General features: G+C 38.3%; 2 protein-coding genes across 4 annotated transcripts in view; one reads left to right on the top strand and one right to left on the bottom strand.

Annotated features, from left to right (window-relative positions):
• The window catches only part of LOC134853918 (choline dehydrogenase, mitochondrial-like), a 32,333-nt gene extending 9,375 nt beyond the window's left edge, over window positions 1-22,958 (bottom strand). Inside the window, exons 1-4 of the mRNA XM_063869884.1 lie at window positions 22,831-22,958; window positions 5,645-5,759; window positions 4,962-5,189; window positions 4,533-4,716 (exon numbers count right to left, since the gene is read on the bottom strand). Coding sequence (XP_063725954.1) covers window positions 4,533-4,716; window positions 4,962-5,189; window positions 5,645-5,759 — 527 coding nt within the window. The 5' untranslated portion in view covers window positions 22,831-22,958. The remainder of the gene's footprint in view (window positions 1-4,532; window positions 4,717-4,961; window positions 5,190-5,644; window positions 5,760-22,830) is intronic.
• Window positions 1-26,183, top strand: part of LOC134854607 (probable E3 ubiquitin-protein ligase MGRN1) — a 283,436-nt gene that overhangs the window by 152,715 nt on the left and 104,538 nt on the right. The gene's annotated exons all lie outside the window — the stretch shown is intronic.

The following is a 26,183-nucleotide window of genomic DNA, read 5'->3' as shown; positions in this document are numbered from 1 at the left end:
CTCAGGTATTTTCCCTATATCATTCTTCGAACACATGTTTTTTCAAGTTCTTACCCGCTAATGTGCATTCTTGTCAATTCCCGGCGGTAGTTGCTAAATTTTGGAACATGTACGGGTACCAAATGTCTTTAGCCGCGTCGTACATACTTGATTTCCCGTGGTGATAATAATATAGCCTATTAGCCACCGCCGCTTGCAAGGTGTTAGGGATCACTAGTCTCTCGTCCATCCACAGGCATCCGTCTCTTACGTGAAAGACCTGAGCATACTGCGCAAAGTACTTACTCATCGCTGCAATTTTTGAGTGTAAATGAGGGTCTTTACATTTAATTAATTCGATAATGGCTTGTAATTGTGGATCTGAATTATATTGTGATTCTATGAATCGAAGAATAAACAATTCGGGAAGAGCAGTTTGTTTACTGACGATTTTGCAATTTCTCGGAATGATGGACATAACCCTATTTTCCGGATTAACCGGTGGATAACTTTCACCAGGGTAAACCGACGGAATGGAAATAATAGTATTTGTTTTAGTGCTCCGGACTTCTGTTGTAACCGCCTGCATATCCACATCAATCTCCTCTACTTCATCGCTACTGCTGATGCTGGGGTGTCGTTCCAACAATTTTCTGATTTTACTTTCCATAATTAAAGTGTGTTTTAAAAGTGTTCGTTGAAGAATTTGGAGAAATGTTGAGTGTTTTTGAAGAGTTTAAGTAACTAAAGTTAGTTCAATAATAGTCCCAACTAAATTATTACCAGACTTAATTGACCTTCCGGAAATGCAATTCGTCGCTCTGTGATTGGTCCAATTTCCATCGCATGATCGTTCGCCCTCTACCGGTCGTTTTCTATTCGATATATTACAAACGCGTCTATTATTAGTAACCGGTGGATACTCGAGTCTATTTTTGGAGAAAGTTTCCTTTTCAAATCCGAGGGCGGATCTAATTCTTTCAATTTTTGCCACCGTAAACATACAATCGTAGGTGCTAACCGGTTGAGGCTCCAAAGTGGGATGCCTTGATAGATAATCAGCGAGTCCAATCTTTGCTCCGGGTTTATGCTCTACTTGAAAATCGAACGGTATAAGACGATCTAACCACCTTGTTAATCTGCTGAACATTGTTTTGTTCTTTTTGTTGTTCCCATTTAGCAATGATACTAGTGCCTTATGATTCGTAACTATTAAAAATTTTCTTCCAAGCACATAGTTGCGGAAATATTCCGCACCCCACACAACTGCCAGCATTTCTAATTCATTCGTTGAATAATTTTTCTCTGCCTCGTTTAAATAACGGGATGCGAACGATATCGGCCGCCAGCCGTCGGAATTTAGTTGCTCAAGGACCGCTCCGAGCCCGTTATGAATAGCGTCGCACACAATTCTTGTATCTCGGTGTATATCAAAATGCCGAAGTTCTACTATGTTTGCCACCTGCTTTTTCAGGTTTTCGAATGATATTTGACATTCATCGCTCCAAATATAATCGTTTTTCCGGCTTAATAGTGGGCGCAATTACGCTGATGATTTCGCCAGCGCCGGAAGATATTTGTGCAAGCTGTGAATGGAACCCATAAAGGATTTAAGTTGTGACACCATTTTTGATGCTTTAAGCGACTCGATCGGTTCCGTTTTTCGGACGAGCGGTGTTATTCCGGTACGAGTTATTTTGTGCCCCAACCATTCACATTCTCTACGAGCAAATTGGCATTTAGTGAGCTTAAGCGACATTTTCTCGCGATTCAACTTCCGCAAAATTCTCTCAACTGTCGAGATATGCTCAATCTCCGTGCCTTTGGTGACCACCAAAATGTCATCAATAAAAGCATGCGCCTGCGGAAATTCCGAAAGGATCGTATCCATCACTCTTTGAAATTCCGCTGGCATGGTTGTAAGGCCGTAGAACCCCGTTTGAAAGCGATACGTGCACGTTGATTTTCCTCCCACCAGCTAAGTGGTAATTGACCGTACGCGTACGTAAGACCCATAGTAGAAAAATATACATCTCCTGGTTTCCGTTCGCTTATCGTTTGTCCTACCGTATCCATAAGCTCTTCAATATTCGGCATTTGGTATTTATTCTTGTGAATTTGCTTGTTCAGCTTCCGGGATTCTAACGCTAATTTTACTGATCCATCCTTTTTCACTGTTATTACAATCGGAGAAACAAAATACTTATCCGAACATTCATTCAGCTTTTCAATGTGTCCTTGTCGTAAGAGTTTATCAATTTCCTTATCGACCTTATCCTGCAATGTGATTGGCACTCTACGCTTTTTTTGTTGAATTGGCGTTAAGGTTTCGAAAAAATCCGCGTGTACCCTATAATTCTTAATTTTCCCGACTCTGTTAAAAAGGTTTTCAAATTGCTTACTGAAATAGGTCTGCCAGTGGTCTAGTGAATCCGCCACCTCTGTCGCCTCGACCGCAGATTGATCGCTCTGTACCGACATCACATTCTCCTCCAGTGCCTTCTGCACTATCTGTAATCCAAGATTTGGCATTAGGTCTCTCCTAATAATTGATGGTCTGCTTCCTCCAATCACTCTGATATTCGCGTTGGTCACCCATCCGTTCGTTTCCAACAATACGTCCATCGTTCCTAGTAGTCGTAAGGGGTTGTTTCCGTAGTCCCTGAACTCATCGTCCGTCGGTGTCGGTGCCTTCATCTTGACGCCTGCGGTGCCCAACGTCCGTTTCAATTCCCCAATGGTGAATATTGAAATCGGTGATCCACTGTCTATCCAAACGTTTGTTTGCTTTCCATTTACCTTAATTGGTAGTCGTGCGCCGGCCACTTTTATTTCTGTTTCTCTCCGAGATTTGATAGCCATGACAACATAATCTCCTGAGCTATCCGAATCCCACGAGCGTTGCTTCTTTACCGGCGTATTAACCCAGCCAACGGAATTCTCATGCTGCGAGTAAGTATCCTCCGCGTCGCCTACTTCGCTAGTTTCTATATCTTCCTGATTTTGGATTAGTCCCACTGCCGGTCTTCCCCGATTGTTTTGCTTTCCCCTACAAGTCCTCTCGTAATGTCCCGTTTTCCGCCAGAAGTTACACATCGCATTTTTGGCTGGGCAAGTTGTGAGGTGTTCCGGGGTAAAATTGGGTTGATCACAATTATAGCGTCTTCTAGAATCACCCCCTCTCATTTCTGCTCGCCCTCTAAACGATCCCCGGCCCCTATGTCTATTGTTTCTGTATCCTCCACAGATGGCTCCCACCGGTTCCGTCTTGATTTGGAACGCTCCAGCTCCGCCGGCAGTGCCACTAGTTCCTCCTCCGGTTACTGGTCCGTATGACTTAGCATATTTGTATCCACGTTCATATGAAAGTGCAATATGGTACACCTCCTCCGGTGTCTTCGTCGAGCGACATAACTAATTTTGGGCCTCCCTATTGTGTTCATGTTCACAATGAACACATCCCGCCAAATCCTGGTCTCCAATGCTCCAAAACTACATCGGGCGGCCAGCCCACTTAACACTGAGTGGAACTGTTCCAGCGATTCTCCTATTTGTTGCTTCCGTGCCAATAGTTGGAATGTCTCGTAAGTTTCGTTCCGTTCCTTTCTGAATTCTGTTTCAATAGTATCCAAAACTCTGGAGTACCTTGTTGTAGATAAATCCAGGTGTGGTTTCCTCTTATGTAGCTCATCCTGTCCTTTCTCCCCCAGACACAAATACAAGTTCGAGATAAGCGTTTGCTCCGACGCCAGGCGATTTTTCCCGTCTACCTCCTCTGGTAAATCTGTAACCTGCGCTGCGGTTAAAGTACTGGCATAATAGAAATTCTTTGGGTTTATACTATGTTTGGCCACCATCCCCCATTGAAAACGATTGAACCAAAACTCCCATAGCATTGGTGGCTCTGCAAACGTCGAAGGCCAAAACGATGTAATCCCCAGCGGGTTTTTCCCCCCACTTTGGCCTGTTGGCTGCGCCATGTGAAAAGACGGTTTCGAGGTGTTAATTTAATCCTTTTTAATACGTAACCGTAGTTCATAAAGTTAGTCGGAGACAATAAAATAGCTGTCATCCGAAGGTGACAGACAAACTCCGAAAGTTAAATACCAGTTAGCGCCAGACAGATAAATGAATTAAGTAGCACAACTAGAAATGGAACTTGAACTAAATTTAGATACCATGACAGATGTTTAAAGACTTTGGAATCCAGGAACATACAGACACAAAGTTGTGCGCCTATCCAATGCACAGTTTGGCCCCGTAATGCGGTAACAAACCATAGACAAACTCGTCGCTCCTTGAGTGAAGTCCTAATAGCTTCACTGGTGCGTTGAAGGTCACAACATAAAAATGACCTTCAACGCGCCAGATTAATGTTAGCGTCCATAACCTAGGATGGTTTTATTGTAAAAGTATATGAATACTTACATATCTGGACGGATAAAAGTTCGATTGAAAATTTTAACACTTCACTTAACAAACTTTAAGAATTTAGTTTTTTAGTTTAGGAGAAATTAATTGTCGGCAACTTCAAATACATAACAGCTTCTCACTCGGTCACTGGCCATCCCAGTTGTTCAGCTGCTTTGAGTACTGTGTCCACGAAGTGGGTCCTGGGTGCCTTTGTTAACTTCATGGGACCTGCAGTCCCCCTCGTGTCTCTGTCGCACTTGAAAGTGCACCCCTCCACCCGCTTGAAGTAGGGAGCCACATCCTTCCAACTCCATCCCTGGACGCCTGACGACAAAATTCATTCCAAAACATTTAATTTTTTTGTTTAAGGAGAAACATTTCGAAATAGGCACTCAATTTGTGTAAATATTGCAAGGACAAATATTTTACACGTTTTATCAAACGGCTTTCTCAAAACTTGCGAAAACAAATTGATCATGCGCATGATTCTTTAAACTTATTTTATGATTTCCTTTGTTTGTATTTATTTGGGCCGCAAAAGCGAATGCGTCATACACTTGTGAGCTCACCTTTCTCTTCCCATGAGTCATAATCTGACGAGTGTCCTCTCATCCAACACAGGGTGTTCACACTAGCAGAGCCTCCTAACACCTTCCCCAGCAAACAGGGAGTGCTTTTCCCCTTCAACCCCTCCTGGGGAGTGGAGTTCACAGCCCAGCTGTACCTCTCGTCACCCCAGGTCTTACCCGCATTCTGCGGCATCAGAATCTCCCATGAGGAGTCTATTCCACCGGCCTCTAAAATTAGAGAAAGATTCTCTTTCACCTACAGTATATAACAAAAGCTTCAAAGTACCAAGCTAGCAGAAGCAGTTTTGGGTGGCTACTTCTTTCAAGTATTCGACCCTCTGACCACCCAAAGGGTGCACTTTTGAGGCCATTTAAAGACTCCAATATCGGCCGACCGACCTTAAAATTTTTCTAAAGCACAAATAGTTACTAAAAAGTTCGAAAAAAATTGATTTTTTTTTGAAAATTACACCATACGCCCCGTAGAGAATACCCTAGATATGCCCTGGCTTGCAAATAAACATTTACAGCGCTCTTTTGATTCAATGGAAATTTAATTGTTTTAATTATAAAGTTATTTTAATTAACTCTGCGAGTGCGGGTAATTTTAAAAGAGCAGTTTTTCAACAAGGAATTTGGTCAAAACAATTGGGAACTTTTATGCACCTTGAAAAGATACGTACCTATTAACAAAGTCTTGCACGTTCTGCTTAATCTGTTCGCAACCACACAGCCAGATGCGCCAGCTCCAACTATTACGTAATCGTAACTCTCATCTGCAACATCCACCAAAGGCATCTAATCATTCAAACAAAATAGCTATTTCAAAGCAAGGGTAAAATGAGGAAAGAGGCGGATCGGATGCGTTTTTTCCTCTCAAGAGTTCAATCCCAAAGTTATAATGCATAATGAGTTAAAAGTATACATAAAAAAGCAGTTGAGTCACTGTGCTTAAACGATAAATCAAAATACTGGACTACTATTTTCATTATAATAAATTTTAAATTTCATATCAGTACTCTTTAAAAAATCTAAAGCTCTTGTCTCCTCCGGCACACCTGTCCTAGAAATAAAGATGCGCTCAGGTCGAAAAAGTTTTTATGTTCGAATCCCGCCAGGAAACTGAAAACATTCCGGTTCAATAAAATAAACGTCGGCCTATCGTTTGTCTCATTATGGTTAGCAGGCTGCCTTTCCGCATCACGGTTTTACCTTGTGCTGCAAACAACTTTTATTGTTGTTTCAATTGTTTTTAATTTACTCCTGTAATTTTTTAAATTTACTAGCATTGAATTGTTTTTTTTTCTTCAGTTTTTGATTGAAACCTCTGTTCTTAAAAGATAAACTCTTACCCACAAAAGATAAACGTATGTCCTTTGTGCAAAACGCTGCCCACATGATATCAAAAACCTGTTCAACTTTGGACAAAATTCAACAGACCTCATACTAGATGTTTATGGAAAAAACCAATTAAGCTGATGCGTTTTGGATCTTTGCTAGCCACTCGGCTCATTTTATTACTAGTTCCCTGGGTTGACGTCCATAGACCAAAAATGCTAGTCATACAATTCCATAAACCAAGTCTATGAAAAAATACTAGTCATACAAATTTCAAACATTTTTCTAAAATGGTGTCATCGAATTTTCAACGAATTTTTTCATGTTTTGGCATAATAGTCGATGTTTCGTACTAAAGATAAAAGAAAAACTGTTTGTCAAAAAATGCTAATCATATAATTTCCATATATGGAAATTGTATGACTAGCATTTGTTTGATGGCGACAACAAAAACTTTTCCTAGTAATTTTGAAGATGCCCCAAAAAAAAATTTTTTGTTTTTCTTTTCAGCCGCAAATCGAGTTTTGTACTCAAACAAACATGTGTGCATAACGTTTTTGTGTACATAACGTAGTCCTGAATACACTAAAACTTTCTCAGCATAACTTTTTTCAAAAACGCTAAACACTCCTATTTCTTTTGTATCGCAAGTTTAAGTATGCCTTCATCGTTATCTGATAATTTAAAAACTATAATTTTAAAAATAGTCATCTTTAAAAACGTTTGCTAAAATTTAAAAGTTGAATGCTTTTAGTATAAAATTTGTGAAAGAAAACTTTGATATAAATTAGGTCTTTTCCAATGCATTTTGAATGCAAAACGATCAAATCTTGGGTGACTCTAGTTTTGAGTAAACCATGGGTTTTGTCACTTGCGGTCGGTCAAGATCACATAAATTTTCGAGAAATTGAATTTTAAAAGAAAAATCATTTTTTCAGTTTATGGGAAAAGTCATACAATTTCCTTATAAGAAAAATCACTAATGATAGACCTTTCATGCAATTTTCTGTACTTATGGAATTGCATGAAAAGTGTATTATTAGCATTTTTTCATTTTTAAAAATTGTATGACTAGCATTTTTGGTCAACCCGGGTCCACTCTGATTACCAATCAGAGGAAAAAGGGCTTTTGGGCTGCGCCGAAAACAAATCAAACGAAACAATTGAGAAAAACAAGTGATGTCACTAGCATTCAGTGATTACTCTGGCACCACGAACGGGCCTTGCACTGGAGGAGGGGGACCCCTACTATCAGAGGCTTCTCACCGAGTCACTGTGTAGGGCCACAGGATAGGACATAATCATGGAATTCTTAAAATTCTGCTTTTTCATAGACTTATTGGATTCTGTCTCTAAGATAATTGGCATTTTGTGAGCTGAATTTTGTTTTTAGGAGGTCTAGTATGCTATCGTATCAATTAAAATCCGTTACCTTTCTGATACAACAGTAAACAATAAAAAATAAATCGTTTTTTAAATTTCGTTTCATTCAAAAAATTACGTACTTGTTAACATCGAATTTGCTAAATAATTTTTCCTTGTCCCAAAATATAATCCTACAGGGACAACCGAGAGATGTAAAATTTAGAGAAATTTTTTTGTAGATGTTTTTATTCGAAAACTTAAATGACTTTCAAGTCCCTATATACGCCCATAACTATGAGTTCACAGTTTCAGTCAATTATTCCTCAACCAAACGCTTCATTAAGAGTTCTAAGCCTTTTAAAAATTATTGCGCTGGCTCACAAAAAATCAAGGATGTTCAGGCCATTTTTTGTGATGGTTTCGAAAATTAATTGTTTTTCGGAGAGATTTTTTTTCATTGTTTTATTCCGGAACAAATCAGGATTCTACTTTAAGGAAACAGAAACAAGACTGCTCGTATCAAGGCGAAGCCCTGAAAGTTCCGACTGCCTTTTAAGGTTTTATGGAGCAGTAATATTATTCAAAAAATTGAATGTAATAAGTTAAAATGAAACACTTTTATAAATTTGACATTTTTAGTGAAATTCATCCCAACACACGCCATATAAAGTATAAAAGGATAGATTTTGCTTCTTGTAACAAATCAAAAATGGCAAATAAGCTTCTTTCAACCAATTTGGAACGATTTTAAGACGGATTAACTCTCCGCTCACGCGTTAATAGCGCCAAATATATCGCGCGTTAATTGTCCCAAATTGTTCAAAATGGCAATCTTTAAACCCCCATACCTTACCGAAAAATGATCACAGGTGAAAAAATTTTTCAAAATTAAGCTCAAGACAAAATTTTTTTTTGAATGGTATAAAAAAATTCCGTCAAAAATGGCTAGTTGAAAAGGCGGAATTTGTTTGACAAGAAAAAACCCACCCCGAGCACAAATATTCCGTTACTTTTGTATCGAAAGTCGGAACAAAAATATTCTCTTCATTTTTTATCCACATGACAGTTTTTGCATGTCATAGAAAATTTTTGCTCATGAAAATTTAAACAGTTTTGTTCCTCCGTCGTTTAGAAAACATGCCTTTGATACTGTTTTACAGATAATTTAATGGCAATTGAAATTTTAGGTTTTTTAAGTATACGCACAATTCTTACAGAGATTTACAAAATTTGACAAAAATTGGTAGTATTTGATTTAGAGATCAAAAAGTAATATCTAACAAATTGTACAATAATCAGTCATGCATCGTAGATGTTTAGGTCATCATCCAAATAGTAATGCTGCAATTTCAAAAATTCCTCTAAACGGCAAACTTTGTAAACTGTTGGCACTTAGGCCATTTCTTTTTTTGGTTTTTACTCTGGATGATAATGTTTGGCTTACATGACGAAATGTGCTTTTTTGAATTTCGAAACCACAACTGCGTATTTGTGATATGAAATCCTGTAAATGATGTAAAATGGGGATAGCTTAGGACCGTATTGTGTTTTTGGTAGATTAGGGTGCTGTCTTTTTAACTTTTTTTTTCCGAATACAAAAAACAACTGAACTATTCAATTTTTTTCTGCACTGTTTTTTAACTGAAGTTTACTCAAAAGCGCGTTCTCAAAAACTAATCAAAAGTAAAAAGTTTTCTAAAATTCTAAAATTTTTTGATAGCGTTTAATTTTAAAAAAAGGCATTTTGAAAGATTTCGAAATCTGTAAAAACTGTTTTTTAGCAATTCATAAATACCAATCATGAAAATATTTTGAGTGAATCGGATAAAATATTTCTTCATATCTAATCAATTTTTTCATGTTTTCGCAATTTTACACACCATTGTTTTAATCTACAGATTAGTTATTGAAGTTTGAGATTTTGATTTTCCAAAATTATCATGAAATTTTTTGAGAGATCAACAAACTCTGGCTGTAGTTGATTTAGCAATTGAAAACTAATTTCTGATGATATCTTTTATATTCGAAACAAATACAAACTAGAACAAGACTACTCGTATCAGGGCGAAGCCCTGAAGGTTCCGACTGTCTTTTAAGGTTTTATGGAGCAGTGATAACATGAAAAAATGAAATGTAAGAAAAAATGAAATGCAATTTTTTAAACTAAAATTTGATTTTTTTTGTGAAAATCATCCCCCCACCCGCCATACAAAGTCTAAAAGGATAGATTTTGCTCCTTGTAACAAATCAATTATGGCAAGTAAGCTTCTTTCAACTAATTTGGAACAATTTTAAGACGGATTAACTCTCCGCTCACGCGTTAATAGCGCCAAATATATCGCGCGTTAATTGTCCCAAATTGGCCAAAATGGCAATCTTTAAACCCCCATAACTTTCCGAAAAATGATCACAGGTGAAATAACTTTTAAAATTTAAGCTCAAGACAACAATACCTTTCTGCAGGAAAAAACCCAAACCGAGCACAAACATTCTGTTGCTTTCGTATCGAAAGTCGGAACAATAAGACGTTACCATAAACTTTGCTTCTGCTTTCCACCCACTTGGCTTAAGATACTATGATGACTAGAACTGTTCCTGAATGTTCCGACTACCCTGAATGACTAGCCCTGAATGTTCCGACTACCCTTTAAGGTCTATTGAGCTGTAACAACATGAAAAAAATAAAAATTAAATGTAATAAAAAAATGAAAGAAAACAAATCTGCTCGTGCAAAAGTGATAGATTTCGCTCCCAATAACAAACAATTCGGCAAATAAGCTTTTTTTAACCAATTTGGAACAATTTCTGAGACGGATTAAATCTCCGCTTACGCGTTAAGAGCGCGAAAGATATCGCGCGTTAATTGTCCCAAATTAGCCAAAATGGCAATCTCTAAACCCCCATAAATTTACAAAAATAATCACAGGTGAAACATCTTTTCAATTTTAGGCTAAGGACAACAGTACTTTTTGAATGATATAAGAAGCTCTGTCAAAATGGTTAGTTGAAAAGTCGAAATTTGTCTGAAGAAAAAAAATATCACCCCGAGCACAAATATTCCATTATGTTTGTATGATCAGCAAGAAAAAGCATATCTTTGCATATTGTTTCATTTGAAGAAAAGAGAGCGAGAAACTGACTCTTCAGGTACACTTGAACTGACTCGATTGATTGGTATTTAGTCTGATGCAGAAGGGTGCCCAGGGGGGGGGGGTGGCGACGGCCCCTTTTCTCAATTCTGGTTGCCAAATTTTTTCAGAGGGGTATAATTTTATGACAACCATTTTTCACTGATTAACCTAAAAATTTTTCTAACGGCGCCAATATGAAAAATTTTGAGGGAGGAACGCGCCAAAAAAAACGGAAACTTTTGTCAAAATTTTTCAAAAAAGCCTAAAAACGCCTTTTCTTGCCTGTTTTTTGAAAAATTTGCCTGCGACGCAGAAATTTTTTAACTTTTAAAAGGGTCCTCATACTATTTTGGGAGAGCTGGGAAAATCAAAGTGGTCAACCTAAAAAAAGGTCGGCAAAATTTTCACAATTTTTCGAAACCCCCCAAAAAAAAATTCAGCGCAAGCCACTGGTTTGGTGTTTAGTTCTTCACATTAACAAGCTGATAACTGTAAACTCAAGAATTTTCAAAAGATCAGTAACAAATCAGACAAAATTCTTAACATTTTAAATTCATCGGAACAATAGTGTGATCATGCATATCAAAACATTTCCAAAAATAAACAAAAACGCAATTTTAAGGTTATTATCTAACCACTCTTATTTTTTCAGTCTGTTATACAAATCGAGGAGAAAACATTTGTACAAGAAAAAGTGCAGAAGATATTTAATTTTTTAATTAAATAACCCAGAATAACTACTCAAGAGTGACATGGCCTTCAGTTTCTCTCAACTTTCAAATTAGTTTGTGAGGAAAATTTGACAGCTTTGGGAAATTGATGCTAGTAGAAAATGAGGAGTAGTCATGCATGTCAAAGACTGTTCCTTTAAACATTGGAAAAAGTATCAATTCCACAATTTCGTCTTATTTTCATGTCATTTCTGATATTGATGAAATCAAGAACGGAGCTGTTGAATAGATATAGGATGATTTGCAATATCCAATTGAATCACTAGTTTTAAGTAGTTATTATTCTGGGTTATCTCGGTAACTAACTATATGCTCTAACTTTCCTGAATAAATATGATGGCCTGAATATGCCTGGCTGAGCCTGCTTTCACTTTAGAGACATTTCCTGATTACAGAACCTTTTTTTTTACATAGGTCTGCTATTTTCACAATGTATGCGGCAATTGTATACTTCTAGTCATTCGGTTTTTGTAAGAATTGATGCATTTACGAAGTTTCCTTCAACAATTGCGACTTAAAATGGGTATTTTGCGACTTTGCGCGACTAAAAGAATTTGCGTGACTTTGCGCGACCCAAAAAAGATGTTTTGCAGCTTTGCGCCTCAAAAAGGTATGTTGCGACCATTGCGACTGAAAACGGATACACTGCAACTTTGCGCGACTGAAGCAACTTGCGCGACTTTGCACGACCCAAAAAAGGTATGTTGCGTCCAATGCGGCTCAAAAAAGGGAACGTTGCGAATTTGCTCGACCGAAAAAAAAACATATTGGGACTTTGGGCATCTCATAATTATAATGTTGCGACTTGCACAACCACAATGTTTTGCGCGACTTTGCGCTACCCGGGTCGAAGTTTGCAATCGATGTTTCGACCGACTCGACACAGGCTCGATATGCTTCGACTGACACTACACAAGATGTCTATTCCAGGCAGTTTCCGACTGTATAGTTCGACCAGCGCGACCAAAAACGCTTATGTTTCGACCGGCGCAAAAAACATAGATCGATTGATCTGTAGCTTTTTCATTTAGCTGTGCGAGTTGAACCCTTTTTGTCATACCGCTACTGCAGTAGCAGTATTTTTTATACGTATGTACATCTAACCTCTGGTGCTCAATCATTATTTTATGGTATTCTCAAGGTCATACGTAAGTGTTGACACTGAGATTAAGCGAGAGATCAGAGTACTTAACAATGATCTATCTCTCAGTACATAAGAAACCAAGAAAAGAAAAAATCTAAATTCAATATTCAGAATACAGTATTGAATTACAACTTGTTTTCAATTGATATCGCAACGCATATCACATGGCGCAGCCAGCAGGATTCGCAGCTCAAGACAACAGAACGGATATGGGAATTCCGGTATTTTGGGCATCAGCGAATCTAGACCCTCCGTGGCAATTCAAAATTTGGTTCGAACAATTTCTCATGGCGGTTACGGTCAAAGAAAATGTGAACCCAGAGATTATTTTGGAAGAACCAAAAGACATATTAGAGGAACCACCACCACGCCCGGAAACGCCCAGGGAAGGGGAGAACGAAGATGCGAGAAACGCTAGGATCCTTAGAGATAAATTAGCAAGAGACAGAGTAGTATTGGAGAACGAAGAAAGAAAAACAAGAGGCCCACGAGTCGGACACAATGTCTTCTACAACGAAGTACAAAAGAAACTGGTGTCACGATTATTTCTATCTTTGGGCACAGAGGGAAAGAAGAGATTCCTACAAAAGAATCCGCACGCAGAAATATCGAAAATGACGTTCAGAGAAATAACAGAGTTGGCAGAAGTCTCATTTCAAAAGGTAAAATGTGTAACATACGAAAGATACAAGTTATTTACGAGAATGCAAGAATCTGGAGAATCTCTAGAATCATTCCACGCAGCATTAACTGCTCAAGCTGCTCGTTCAGAACTGGGGACATTGGAAAATGAAATAGTGCGAGACTTGTTCATTTCGAAAATGAAAAACATGACATTGCAGGACACGTTGACATTCGAAACTCCGAATCCAGAGGAAGTTCTAAAAAGGATATAAAAAACGAACATAGCAAGTTAGCCACAATGGCATTTCAAAAGACTAATGCTGCGGCTACAGGAGGATCAAGTAGCAATTACACATCGGGTGTGAGAATAAAACAGGAACCTGTACTGGCAGTTCGAAATTTGGGGGGGAAAACCAAAACTCCAAATAGAAGAGAAACAAATAACAGACAGAATAATAACAAAACTCAAAACACGAAAACAAAACCATGTAATAGATGTGGAAGGACGTTTGAACAGGGACATCTAAAAAATTGTCCAGCGATGGGGAAGAATTGTAAACACTGTGGTAAACCAAATCACTTCGCCAAAATGTGCAGATCCCAACAAGTAAGTGAAGTTGCGAAAGATTCGGAAGGATCGGTAGAGGAATGCGACCAGATCAGTGAAGGTGTGTGGTCATGTAGTGAATTTGAAGTTATGTCAATACAAACCTACCAACCGGAAAATGAGCGAGTTTCAAAATATGTGAAAGATCGAATCAACGAAATGAGAAACAAAACAAACGGAAAAGTGATACGAGTTCAGAAAATAGATTCTATTCGCGATCCAACATTGAATCGCGTAAAATCACTAAAAGCCATGGTACGAATAGATAACCAGATAATTCAATTAACAGTGGACACTGGAAGTCCTGTTTCATTTCTTAACTGGGCCACGACAAAGGAAATCATGGAAAAATCAAACAAAGTGAGATTCATACCGTCCGACAAATTGAACTTACAAACCAAATTCGTGGATTACAACAAACAACCGATCAGTATCCTGGGAGCCCTGAAAACCAATCTGAGGTCAGCGGGCTGGGAGGTAAAGGGCGCAACCTTTCTGGTATCAGAACGAAAAACTAGATGCATCATGGGATTAGATCTGCAAGGACAAGTGGGAATAGTGACTACACAAAGACCGGCGCCAAAAGAACTCACCAGGTTTGACGTGCTCATGTGCGAGCAGTCAGAAGGTTGGAAAGAAAAATTTTTCACTAAATTTAAAAAACTTATTTGAAAGGCAAGGCATTTCAAAAAATCACATTGCCAGTTCAAAATTCAAATACCCACTATGTCCGATTCAAGAAAAGGGGAGAAGAATCCCAATTCACATACAAGATAAAGTCGAAAAAGAAATCGAGAAGTTATTGACAGAAGGTCATATAACAAAACTTGATAAATGTACAAGTGATTGTTTTATCGCCCCGATTGTGATAACAGTAAAGAAGGACGACTCAATAAAATTGGCAATGGATGCAAAACCAATCAATAGACAAATGTTCAAAAGCAAATACCAAATGCCGAATGTAGATGAACTTATTGATAGGGTAAGCCAGATTGTAACTGAAAACAAAAAGGGTACGCTATATTTTTCGGTGTTAGATTTGAAATATGCGTACAGTCAACTAAAATTGGCTGCTGATACAGCTAGACAATGCAATTTTAACATTGTGGGTGGAAAAGCAACTGGAACTTACAGATTCTTGACAGGGTTCTACGGTCTAGCAGATATGCCAGCTGAATTTCAAAAAGCTATGGATAGAACCATCAATCACGCTAAAAACACGTTCTGTTTTCTGGATGACATACTTATTGTGTCAAAGGGAAGTGAAATCGAACATGCAAACTTAGTAGAAGCAGTACTAAAGAAATTGGATGCGGAAAACTTGGCACTGAAACTCTCAAAACGTGAATTTTTTAAACAAGAAGTGAATTGGTTGGGTCACCATCTCTCAGAAGAAGGGGTTAGACCGAAAATCACTAAAACGGAAGCCGTAGTAAACTTGAACCAGCCGAAATCCCTAAAACAACTAAGGTCATTTCTAGGAAGCATAAATCACTTAGCTAAATTTATACCTAACGTAGCCAGTCTGACTGAAAAATTAAGACCACTTCTTAAAGAAGAAAATCAAAAGAAAAAGTTAAAAAACATGAAACTCCCGGTGAAAAAATTCGAGTGGGGGGATGTTCACACAGTAGCATTTAATGCTATAAAAGGAGCTGTGGCAAATATTACGAAAGTGCATTATTACGATGCAAATCATGAAACACGAGTTAAATGCGATGCTAGCCATGATGGGCTAGGGGCTACTTTAGAACAACAAAATAATGAAGGGTTGTGGGCCCCAATTTCGTTCGCATCCCGATACTTAAATGCCCAAGAAAAAAAATATTCAACAAATGAGTTGGAATTATTGGCAGTTGTTTGGGCAGTAGATAGATATAAACACTACCTTCTGGGGAAACCATTTACCATCGCAACTGACCACAAAGCGCTTACAACAGCATTGGATGTTAATCAATCGAACAAGACCTACCAATCACGTTTAACCCGGTGGGTTGACCGGTTACTGCCATATCAGTTCAATATAGTTCACATTCCGGGGAGGGACATGGGCATAGTTGATTATTTATCGCGTGATCCTTTCAATGATCCCTGGCCCGAATCAGAATTAGACGAAAAGTATGTAGTAGCCACAATAAACTCTTTTCATGAAGCGTTCGACTGCTGGAACAGTAGGCTTAAAGACTCAAGGTCGCTCAACCGGAACGAAAACGTTCTAGAATGTTCTAGAAGGAATGTTACGAAACAGTCATCAAGTAATGGTTGCTATAGCAACCAAAACGGTCAAAACCGAACAAGGCTCGACCGGAACGAGAGAAAACAGTTTCCACGACTGCAAAAACAGCTAAACACAACAGTTCAACAGAAACAAATCACTTTTTCGTCAAATCAACCCACTAAACAGTCAGTCTTAAATAATTACAAAATCAAAAAACGACCAGTAACGAGCAAAATAGAAAAAACAGACTCAAGGATCGAGATGTCAGAAAATAAAAACAGAGCATACGACTGGTGGTCGAACTCACCACAAGAATGGCGGAATGAGGAGCGCGAAGAAAGCATAATGGACCCAAAGTGGAACCGATCACTTTCCACCAATAACGAACTCTCGGAGGAGGAGGAGATCACAGAGACAGTCCAACGCACGAGAAAAATAATACGAGGAGGCAGAAAAAATAGGGACAGCTCCGACAGCAAAACACGTCATGCACAACGAGTAAAATGGTCGTTGGAACCGGAACAACAACGAGTAGCGGATCAAAGACTGCTCTCATTCTGGCAGTTAATAGGCGGAGAAAACAATGTTCAGGAAAATCGAGAACTGGTGGCTCATACCCAAGAAGTCAGGGACAACTTGGAACACGAATCAAGTTCAACATCGCCAAAACCGAGCGTATCGACGGAACGAAAACTCAGTGAGGTGAATGTAATAGAAGTAGACCTGACAACCACAGAAGAGGCGGAGAGTGAGGAGGAAGTGTGCTCAATTCAACCGCCAAAGGGACTAGGAAAAACAGGACTGCAAAAGCAGCAACAAGTGGAGACCCTGGACAACCTCGCAAAACTGTTCGACAAAAACTTACTAGCAGAACTGACCACAGAAGACACGTGGATGGACCGCCTCAGGAGAGTGGTAGAGAGAGGGGATAAACAAGGATTCGAATTGATGGGACCCTATACAAATCCGTTGTGGTCACAGATGGCAGTTCAGGACGACTGCATCTTGGTGAATAATCGGCTAGCAGTACCAGTTCAACTACGACAAGCTGTCCTGAAACGAATCCATCGAGGACACCCAGGTCAGGAGGCTATGTTGGGAGCAGCGCAATATCTGTGGTGGCCACACATGAATAAGGACATCGTGAATTTGGCAGAGGAGTGTCGTAGTTGTACCAGATATGGTAAGAATGTAAAATACTTTATTTCGAAAAATTCGTCAAAACCATTGCCACTGCTCACGCAGCCGGGACAGGAGGTACAACTAGACTACGCGGGGCCTATAGAAAATCAAAAAGGAAAAAAAATCTATCTTTTAGTAGCTATTGATCGATTCTCAAAATTTCCATCAGTGAAGGTTACAAAATCCACAAGTGGAAAGAGCACAGTAATATTCTTGAGATCATATATCGACACACATGGAGTCCCTGAATCAATTCGATCGGACCAATTTTCAGGATTTAAGGGAAAAACTTTTAAAAAATTCTGTTCGGAACTCAATATCGAGCAAAAATTCTGTCCGGTGGGGGATCACAGAGGTTGTGGTTTGGTTGAACGTACAATTCAAACAATAAAAAGAAGACTGGGAGTGATGATGCTCGATGAAAATAATAAATCAATCAAATTATGCCTCAGCATTATAATGAGAGACTTACGGTGGAACAAGCTGAAAACAGTTCAAGTATCTCCGTTCCAAGCACATTTCGGCAGACTACCAAAAACAGAATTTAAAATTGTGAGGGATAAATTTTTAAATAATTCTGATTCTTTAGACAAACAACACTTGGAACGCTCAGCACTGACTGCTTCTCAAATGAAACGAAGAATTGATCAGTCGAGAGAGAATCTAAAGATAGTGCGCAAGGGACAACTGAGCAGGGATACAAGCCCACTGCACAAGCAGCAGATAACATCGGACAGAGACAAAGAAAGAGCCAAAGCCCTAAAGGAATTGTTGGAAGCGAACGCCCGCTGGAACTACGAAAGAAGGGACGCGGCTAAAAATGACATCCGGAAATTAGTGGACGAGACAGGGCAACTCAATCCCGATCTCCTCTTCTCAAGGAAATGATCTACTCTTGGGAGAAGGGATTTGTAGAGGACAAAATAGAAAACCAATGCAAGTCACCAACCAAGACTATACTTCGAAAGGACCCTCTACGGAAAAGCGGACAAGCCTTAACCAGACCACTAAAGAGGAAAATTGTTTCAGAAACGGACTCAACAATTAGGACATCAGCCGGTTCGATCTATAGGAAATCGGATATAGCTCAATCAAAAACGGTACTGACGCAAGAAAACCAGCGAACCACGAGTAAAAGTCCATCGTCAGAACCTACCAAAAAGTTTAAGCGAGTCAGCTCTCCAGAACGACTAGAGGAGCTGGGATCAGAGGACGAACTTCAAGGAGAAATGGAAATCGCTGATACAATGAATCCAATAGAGCGCTTTCAGAGGAGCCAAACAATAGTCACTTCAAAGGACACAGAAGCCGGGGGAGGCCTGAATCTTGCAGTCAAAAGAGCAAAACCCAATTTGGCGGGACCAAAACCAAAGACAGAGGAAAATATCACAAACAAGCCGGAAAAGAGCGGAAAGGAAAAGAAAGGCCGAAGCAAGAAACAACAGGGGACAAATCAAGCTGCGACTGCAGCAAACTCGGAGCAAGAGAAAGCAACATCTAAGCCGGAATCAGACACAGTAGATACCAAAATTCAGTCAAGTTCTACGCCGAAAGCAAAACAGCGTCCGAAACTGAAAGGCATTGACTCTCACACTCCTCTTGAAGATATCGTGGACACATTTCACAATCGAAATTTGGCACCGTCTGAATGGGAGAAGTACGCGGACCAATTGTTAAAAAGAGGAGTGCAGCGAGTTGCGGATGAACTTCGAGAAAATCCTCAACAAAGCTCGGAACTGGACACAAACTTCGAACCACCACAAGGATTCTCGGACGAATCAAGTGCAGAAGAGTCAGGTATTAGACGAAGTTCGAGACAAACAAAAAACAAAGAACCCAAACGATTCGGAGATCCGATAAAACATTCAATCAAAGAAATATCTGAAAACCTTACAGGTAGAGGTCTTCTAAAGGAGGCACTTAGACAATACAGAAACCAACTGAGAGATTTTAAAGATCGGGACGACAGACCATTAGAATCGAAAGTGCGACGACTCGAAAGACATCTATTTATGCGAAAATTCGGATTTGCTACCTTGGATGAGGGAGTCGATTGGAACCCGAGTTGGGAAATCGAGCTGGAGGAAAACTGAAAAATACATAATCCAAATCGTCAATTACCAGAAAAAAAAAAATTTTCTTTGAACTGAGTAAATTGAACTCTTTAAATAAATTATCCTACTGATGTTGTATAATTTATTTCTTTCACCGTGGGGGGTGTGTCATACCGCTACTGCAGTAGCAGTATTTATTATACGTATGTACATCTAACCTCTGGTGCTCAATCATTATTTTATGGTATTCTCAAGGTCATACGTAAGTGTTGACACTGAGATTAAGCGAGAGATCAGAGTACTTAACAATGATCTATCTCTCAGTACATAAGAAACCAAGAAAAGAGAAAATCTAAATTCAATATTCAGAATACAGTATTGAATTACAACTTGTTTTCAATTGATATCGCTACGCATATCACACTTTTCAACTTTATTAAATTTTTTACTAGACGCTTAATTGACGCTTTATTGACTGTTTTATTCAATTCAACGCAACTTTTCCAATTGACTTCAAATTTGCAGCCCAATTTGTCTAGAAAATAATTGAACAGGAGTTTTTGCAGAGTCATTACGAGGCCAAATTGTGCTCTGGATAGGCGCACAATTTTAATGTGTAGATGTAGGTCTCTAGAATCCAGAGACAAGTCTTTAAACATGTTAAAGTTTTGTCAGAACAATCAAAGAAAACGAAAGAAGAAAAGAAGAACAAAAAGAGCATCCTTGCTGCGGAATCCGCTAACAACTCACAAAATACGCAATTTGGCCTCGAATGCTGTGCTGATAGCATGAAGAATGGTTGTATGTAATCATGTATGTTGTACTTTCTGCCAGTGCCTAAAGACATGTCCTGGAATCTCAAGCTAGGCAGTTTTTTAAGCAGGTATGTGTTCTGGCGGCTATTTAATACGTTCATCACAGCAATTAGGCAAAATATTACAGCAAAATATTACAGCCGGCAATGATGAGGTTCCAGGATTAATAATCGACTATAATGGATTTTCGTGGTCTGTCTTGGTAAAATGCTAATATAAATGATTATACCACAATCGTTAAGAATGGTTTATATTGGGTTGTAATGGATTATAGTGGATTATAATAAATAATAATGGATTATAATAGATTTTTATGATTAAAATTCCTATTTTCCAAAACCTTGAAATCAAATTTTCAAAAATTGAATGCTGAAATCACTAAATTGTGTTTTACATTTGGCTACAGCAAAAAGTTGCGTTGCTTTCTATGGTCTTTTTTCTATTTGTCTCCCCTCCCCCTGTATACTTCTCACCGACGCCCATCATGCTTGTTTTCTTCACTTACCACCACCATCCTCCCCCACACTTACCCCTTGCTTACATTTATCGTGAAAATACGTAAAAACACCTACCCCCTCCCGACCACCCTAAAATGCGCACACCCCTTCAACACACCCTATCCTAGAGATCTTTACGCGCCTTCTCCCCTTCCCCCCAAAAAACTGAAGGGGCGTGTCAAGTAGGTGCGTGGGGGAGGGGTGTGTGTGTGTGTGTGTGGGTACAATAGGTGAGAGGGGGTAGGTGGGGATTGGATAGGTTGGAAGGGGTTTGTAAGTAGGGGGAGTGGGTTTTATTTTGGTTTTTTGAAAAAACGGGAATGTTGCGGAAACCTCAGCTTACGATCTTTTAAATGAAACTACAACTAAGTCAATGCAAGAAAAAACTCGAAGACTTATCAGTCCTCGAAAAAAAATCATTGATAATAGTTATTTGACTGGTAGGAGAAAAAAGACCATTTCTCGACGAAATTGTATCAGATTTCAGAAAAAACATATTATTGAGCTCCTCTTGAGCAGTTGCGTTGATTCTTAAGTTCTTTTTTTTGTCAAAAAATTTGAGTATCGAAAAAACTTTTATCATACCATTTTCAAAGAATGGAGATCGTATGATAAACATTTTTTGTCCTAAAAAGTATTCAAGAATTTTAATGATCGAAATGATTTCAAATATTTAAAAAATCCCATTCAGTTTCATTTGAACTTCCTAAAGGCTTTTTTGAAAATTTTTTGAACAAAAATTTGTTTATCGAAAATATGCTTACAAAAAAGGAAATCGTATGACAAACGTTTTTCGTCAAAAAACAAAAAATGGGCCAATTTAATCTAACCTAATTAGAAAACAAATCAAGCTCATTTAAACTTACCAAAAAACTCTTTTTAAAGATTCTCCTGAAAAAAAATCAATGAAAAAATGCTTGTCATACAATTTTCATAAATGGAAATCCTGTGATAAGCATTTTTCCCATAGAACCTATGCATGGAACTGTATGATAATCATTTTTTTTTGTATGGAATTGTGTAATAACATTTTTTTAATATGGAGGTCAACCCGTGATGGCAACATTTTGAACATGAAAATTGATTTTAATTGATTATTATCCATGGAACTTCAGTGCGTGCGTCATGATTTTTCCGACATGAAGAAATTTTGAGCTTGGTTTTTGATTTCAGGCCCGAAATAAAGTGCTTTAAGGTGAGATCAAACACGATAGCTCTGGAGCATGAAATTGCAAGGGTATCCTCTCAAGACTACAATTTTTTTCAGCTCTGTCAGAATACAGTCAGAGCGAAAATGTTGATTTTTCGGTCATAAACCACAGAAAGACAATGCAATAAAAATAAAAAGAAAATAAAAAAAATCGAGTTTTTTTTTGTGAAAATCATCCCCCCACACGCCATATAAGTAAAAAATGATAAATTTTGCTCCTAGCTCCTAGTAGCAATCAGTAATGGTGATTAAGCGTCGTTCAACCAATTTGAAACGAATTCTAAGTTGGATTAATTCTCCGCTCACGCGTTAATAGCGCTAAATATATCGCGCGTTAGTTGTCCGAAATTGCCAAATTCGCAATTTTTAATCCCCCAAAACTTTACAAAAAATAAGCACAGGTGAAATAATTTTTCAAATTTAAGCTCAGAACAACAATACCTTTTGAATGATATAAAAAAATTCGGCTCTTTTTCCTTTTCCTCCCCACCTGCAATTTTTTTTAAGTAAGTTTGTTGACCACATTGTCCGATTGTTATGAAAATTGACATATAGACTAATTAAGCAATGACAAACATATTTGGTCTCCATAATCAACTTCGTAAAACCACTCGTTACACTAAAAAATTGAAGCTCGTCTGAGGTGGGGGGGGGGAAAGGAAAAAGAGCCAAAAATTCCGTCAAAAATGGTTAGTTTAAAAGTCGAAATTTGTCTGAGGAAAAAAACCCACCCGAGCGCAAATATTCCGTTACTTTCGCATCGAAAGTCGGAACGATAAAACTGATGTTTGTACTGTTCATTCTTATCATCACACGAGGAATTTGGATTAGCTCAAAGTGCTGATTTTCATTAGACGAAAAAAAATGTATTATTGAAACCTTAACCCGCATTATCATGCTTCATTACAAAAAAAACTCACTCTACAAGCTTGATAAAACAAGAAGTCACTTACAATTTAGCGTGCACAATAAATCAGCTGTAGTCTTCTTTTCAATAATAAGCAGTCAGTCAAAATGTGCTGTTCAAATGCAATCTCTACTAACGCGCTTTCTTATCAAATGAATTTTTGACAACCAAAAATGAAGAAACATAAGTGCTTTCCACATGCAAGCTCAAACAAATTTTTAAATTCATTTATGATTTTGTCTTCGATCAAATTATGTTCTTTGAAGATTTGAAGGGACGTGTATCACAACACCTTGAACATGCACTGTTTTTTATGCTCTCTGACATTTATCTCTTCAAACCAGGTGTGCTTCATTAGATTTTGTTTGAATTGAGGTTACCTTTGATGTGATGTCCCTCAAAACAATATTTTGTAGTCATAAAAATGAGTAGTTTTTTGTTGTTCACTCACAATAAAGCGGAATCATTTTTGCTTCAAGTTCAGTTTTGGAAAACATAAACTGTTTAACTGTTTGTCAAGACTATATCCAAGTTCTGAAGAGAAAAAAATGTAATTCAAAAACAAATGGTCAAATACATATCTCGCAGTTACCAATTCGATTCTTCTTTTTTTTAAAATTTTTTGCCACCATGAAATTTTTTTAAAAGCAAACTGGCTAAATTTGTCGCTGCATATCACTCAATTAAACAGAAAAAGAAGTTTCAAATCTTGTTATTACAAAAAGAAGCCGCCATCATATTTGTTGCTAAGTTTGTTGCAGAGGTTGCCCCTTATCGGAAAGCAATGTAAGATATTTTTCTCTGGTTCTTTCGTACTTTGTTTTATCTGAGAAAAGTATCTAGTGCCGATTGAAAGTCAGATAGAATCGATTCAACAATAGCAATTCTTCTTGAAGTGCGTTCCAGTGGTCTCCCTCCGGCGTAGAAACACTTCCAAATAAGTCAATACTGTCCAAACAAAATCACTGTAGTTTCTCAACTGACAACCCGGGTCGAGGTCCGTGACTAACTTTTCGACTTTGTCGGTCGCGGAAATTAGTCGCGGAATGGGCAAAAAATTAGTCACGCCGGTCAAAAAATTAGTCGCGGCATGGTTGAAACATTAGTCGCGGCGGTTGAAAATTTAGTCACGTCCTGGTAAAAAAAATTTGTCGCGGTGGTCAAAAACTAGGTCACACTTTCGAAAAATTAGTCTCGGCGGTCGAAAAAATAGTCGCGAAGGTCGAAAAATTAGTCGCGGTAGTCAAAAATTTAGTCGCGGTGGTTAAAAAATTAGTCGCGGAATGGTCGAAAAATTAGTCACGCCGTTCAAAAAAATAGTCGCGGCATCGTCGAAAAATAAGTCGCAGCAGTCGGCAAACTAGTCGCGGTATGGTTAATAAATTAGTCGAGGTGGTCAAAAAAATGGTCACGTCGTTCAAAAAATTAGGCTCGGCATTGTTGAAAAATAAGTCACAGCAATCGAAAAATTAGTCGCGGTTTGGTCAAAAAAATAGTCACACCGTTCAAAAAATTAATCGCGGCTTTGTTGAAAAATAGGTCGCAGCAATCGAAAAGTTAGTCGCGGTTTGGTCAAAAAAATAGTCACACCGTTCAAAAAATTAATCGCGGCGTGGTCGGAAAATACGTCGCGCTGATTTCAAACTAACATATATGCATACATAAAATACACCGGGTCGAGGTTTGGGATTTATGTTTCAACCGAGTGGGTCGATCACATGTCAAAGATCTTCCAAAAATCCAATCGAGAAGGTCCTATAGTTTAACTTAAAGTCGAAACATAAACTTAGGTCGAAAACGAAGTTGGAATATAGAGTCGAACACAAAGTCTAATCAAAGTCAAGTTGGCCCACACATAAAAACGAACACAAAACACAAGGTCCAACATAAGGTCAAAACGTGAAGTCAAACTTAATTTTACATCACAGTTGAACTCAAAGTCGGAACATGAAGTGGAGTCCGTCGAAGCAAGGTCAAACAAAAACAAAATTTCACCAAGAGTTTGATTTGATTATCGGAGTTTTTTTGCTCGCAGAACAGTATTTTAGTTGTAACTAGCAAAATAATCTAGTGCGAAAGTATGTTTACAGTTCATTTAGCTAGAATAGCATTTTCGATCGAAAACAAAGCCTCAGTTGTTTGTTTTAACTACATCAAACTTTTTTGAAACGTTTTTTTTTTCCAGTCAGTTGTACTTATTGATTTTGAACTCTCTTCAGTTCCGCCGACTGATGTTAAGTTCCCTCCAATCGTGCCGGTCGCGGTTAACTTTTCTTCAATCGCGCCGGTCCCGACCAATTTTTTGTCTATCAACCGCCGTTTTTGTCTATCAATCGGTTAATTTTTCAACCACCGCGACTAATTTTTTGACCGCCGCGACTAATTTTTTTACCATAGCGCCGCGATTAAATTTTTGATTATGGTGCGACTAGTTATTTCACCGCCGCCACCAATTTTCCTTCGGTCGCGCCGGTCGCGGTTAACTTTCGTTCTGTTGTGCCGGTCGCGGACACATTGCCTCGGTCCGCAAACTCTGGAAATACCAAAACTTGGTCGCGACCGTCTGATCATAAAACCACAACCTCGAACCGGGAAGGATTATCACTCGTTTAGAATTACCTCTATCAACTGCTACATGAAAACCTGTTCACAACCCCAACAAAGCGATTATCGGTTTGATCGGGAATGTATAAACTTCGTTCAAAGATTCAAATCAGTTGAAAGGTCGACTGCATGCTTAGGATAATGAGTGTTTCTATTTTTTTTAATTCTAATTTGTTTTTGGATTTTTTTCGGGTTTTATAAAAATCCGGTAGTCTTTTAAGACGGTTGATTATTCGCGTTATCGAATATCTTTCCCACCGGTACACGAGAGTGAACAAATTGACCATTTCTGAGTCTGGGGGGAGGGGTCGATTCCGTAGTTATGATAAGGTAAGCAACCAGGAGCAAAACAAAAACGATGTGTAACAAGCCTTCACCTGAGTCTCGTGTGAGGCTTAAGTGGAAAGTTCCTGAAATTGAAATTATTCATTTTGTATTCACTATAATCTGAGCCAAAAACAATTTCATTGATGTCGTAAACTCTTGTTTTTAATAATGAAAATGTGTTCTGATGATAATGAAACCCAGTCAAATGCTATCCGTTTTGCATGCAGGTTATACTAAATTTGTGTTGCTGAGTAGCCAGCCTGAAAGTTATATCACACTTGTTGACCCAAGTAGCACAGAATGTTCCGACGATATTCTTAAAAAATATACATTATAAAAAAAATGTTTCATTTTTTTAAATTTTTTTGTTGAGCTTTGTGTGATGAAAGGACTTAAAGAAAACCCGGATTTTGGGTATATTTCACAGTCATAATGAAAAAAGCAAATCTTGAAAGGGTGCTTAACGAA

The sequence above is a fragment of the Symsagittifera roscoffensis genome, chromosome 9, assembly GCF_963678635.1.
Source record: "Symsagittifera roscoffensis chromosome 9, txSymRosc1.1, whole genome shotgun sequence".
NCBI lineage: Eukaryota > Metazoa > Xenacoelomorpha > Acoela > Convolutidae > Symsagittifera > Symsagittifera roscoffensis.
Note: the sequence above shows the minus strand (reverse complement) of the source record. Positions and strands in the feature narration are given on the sequence as shown.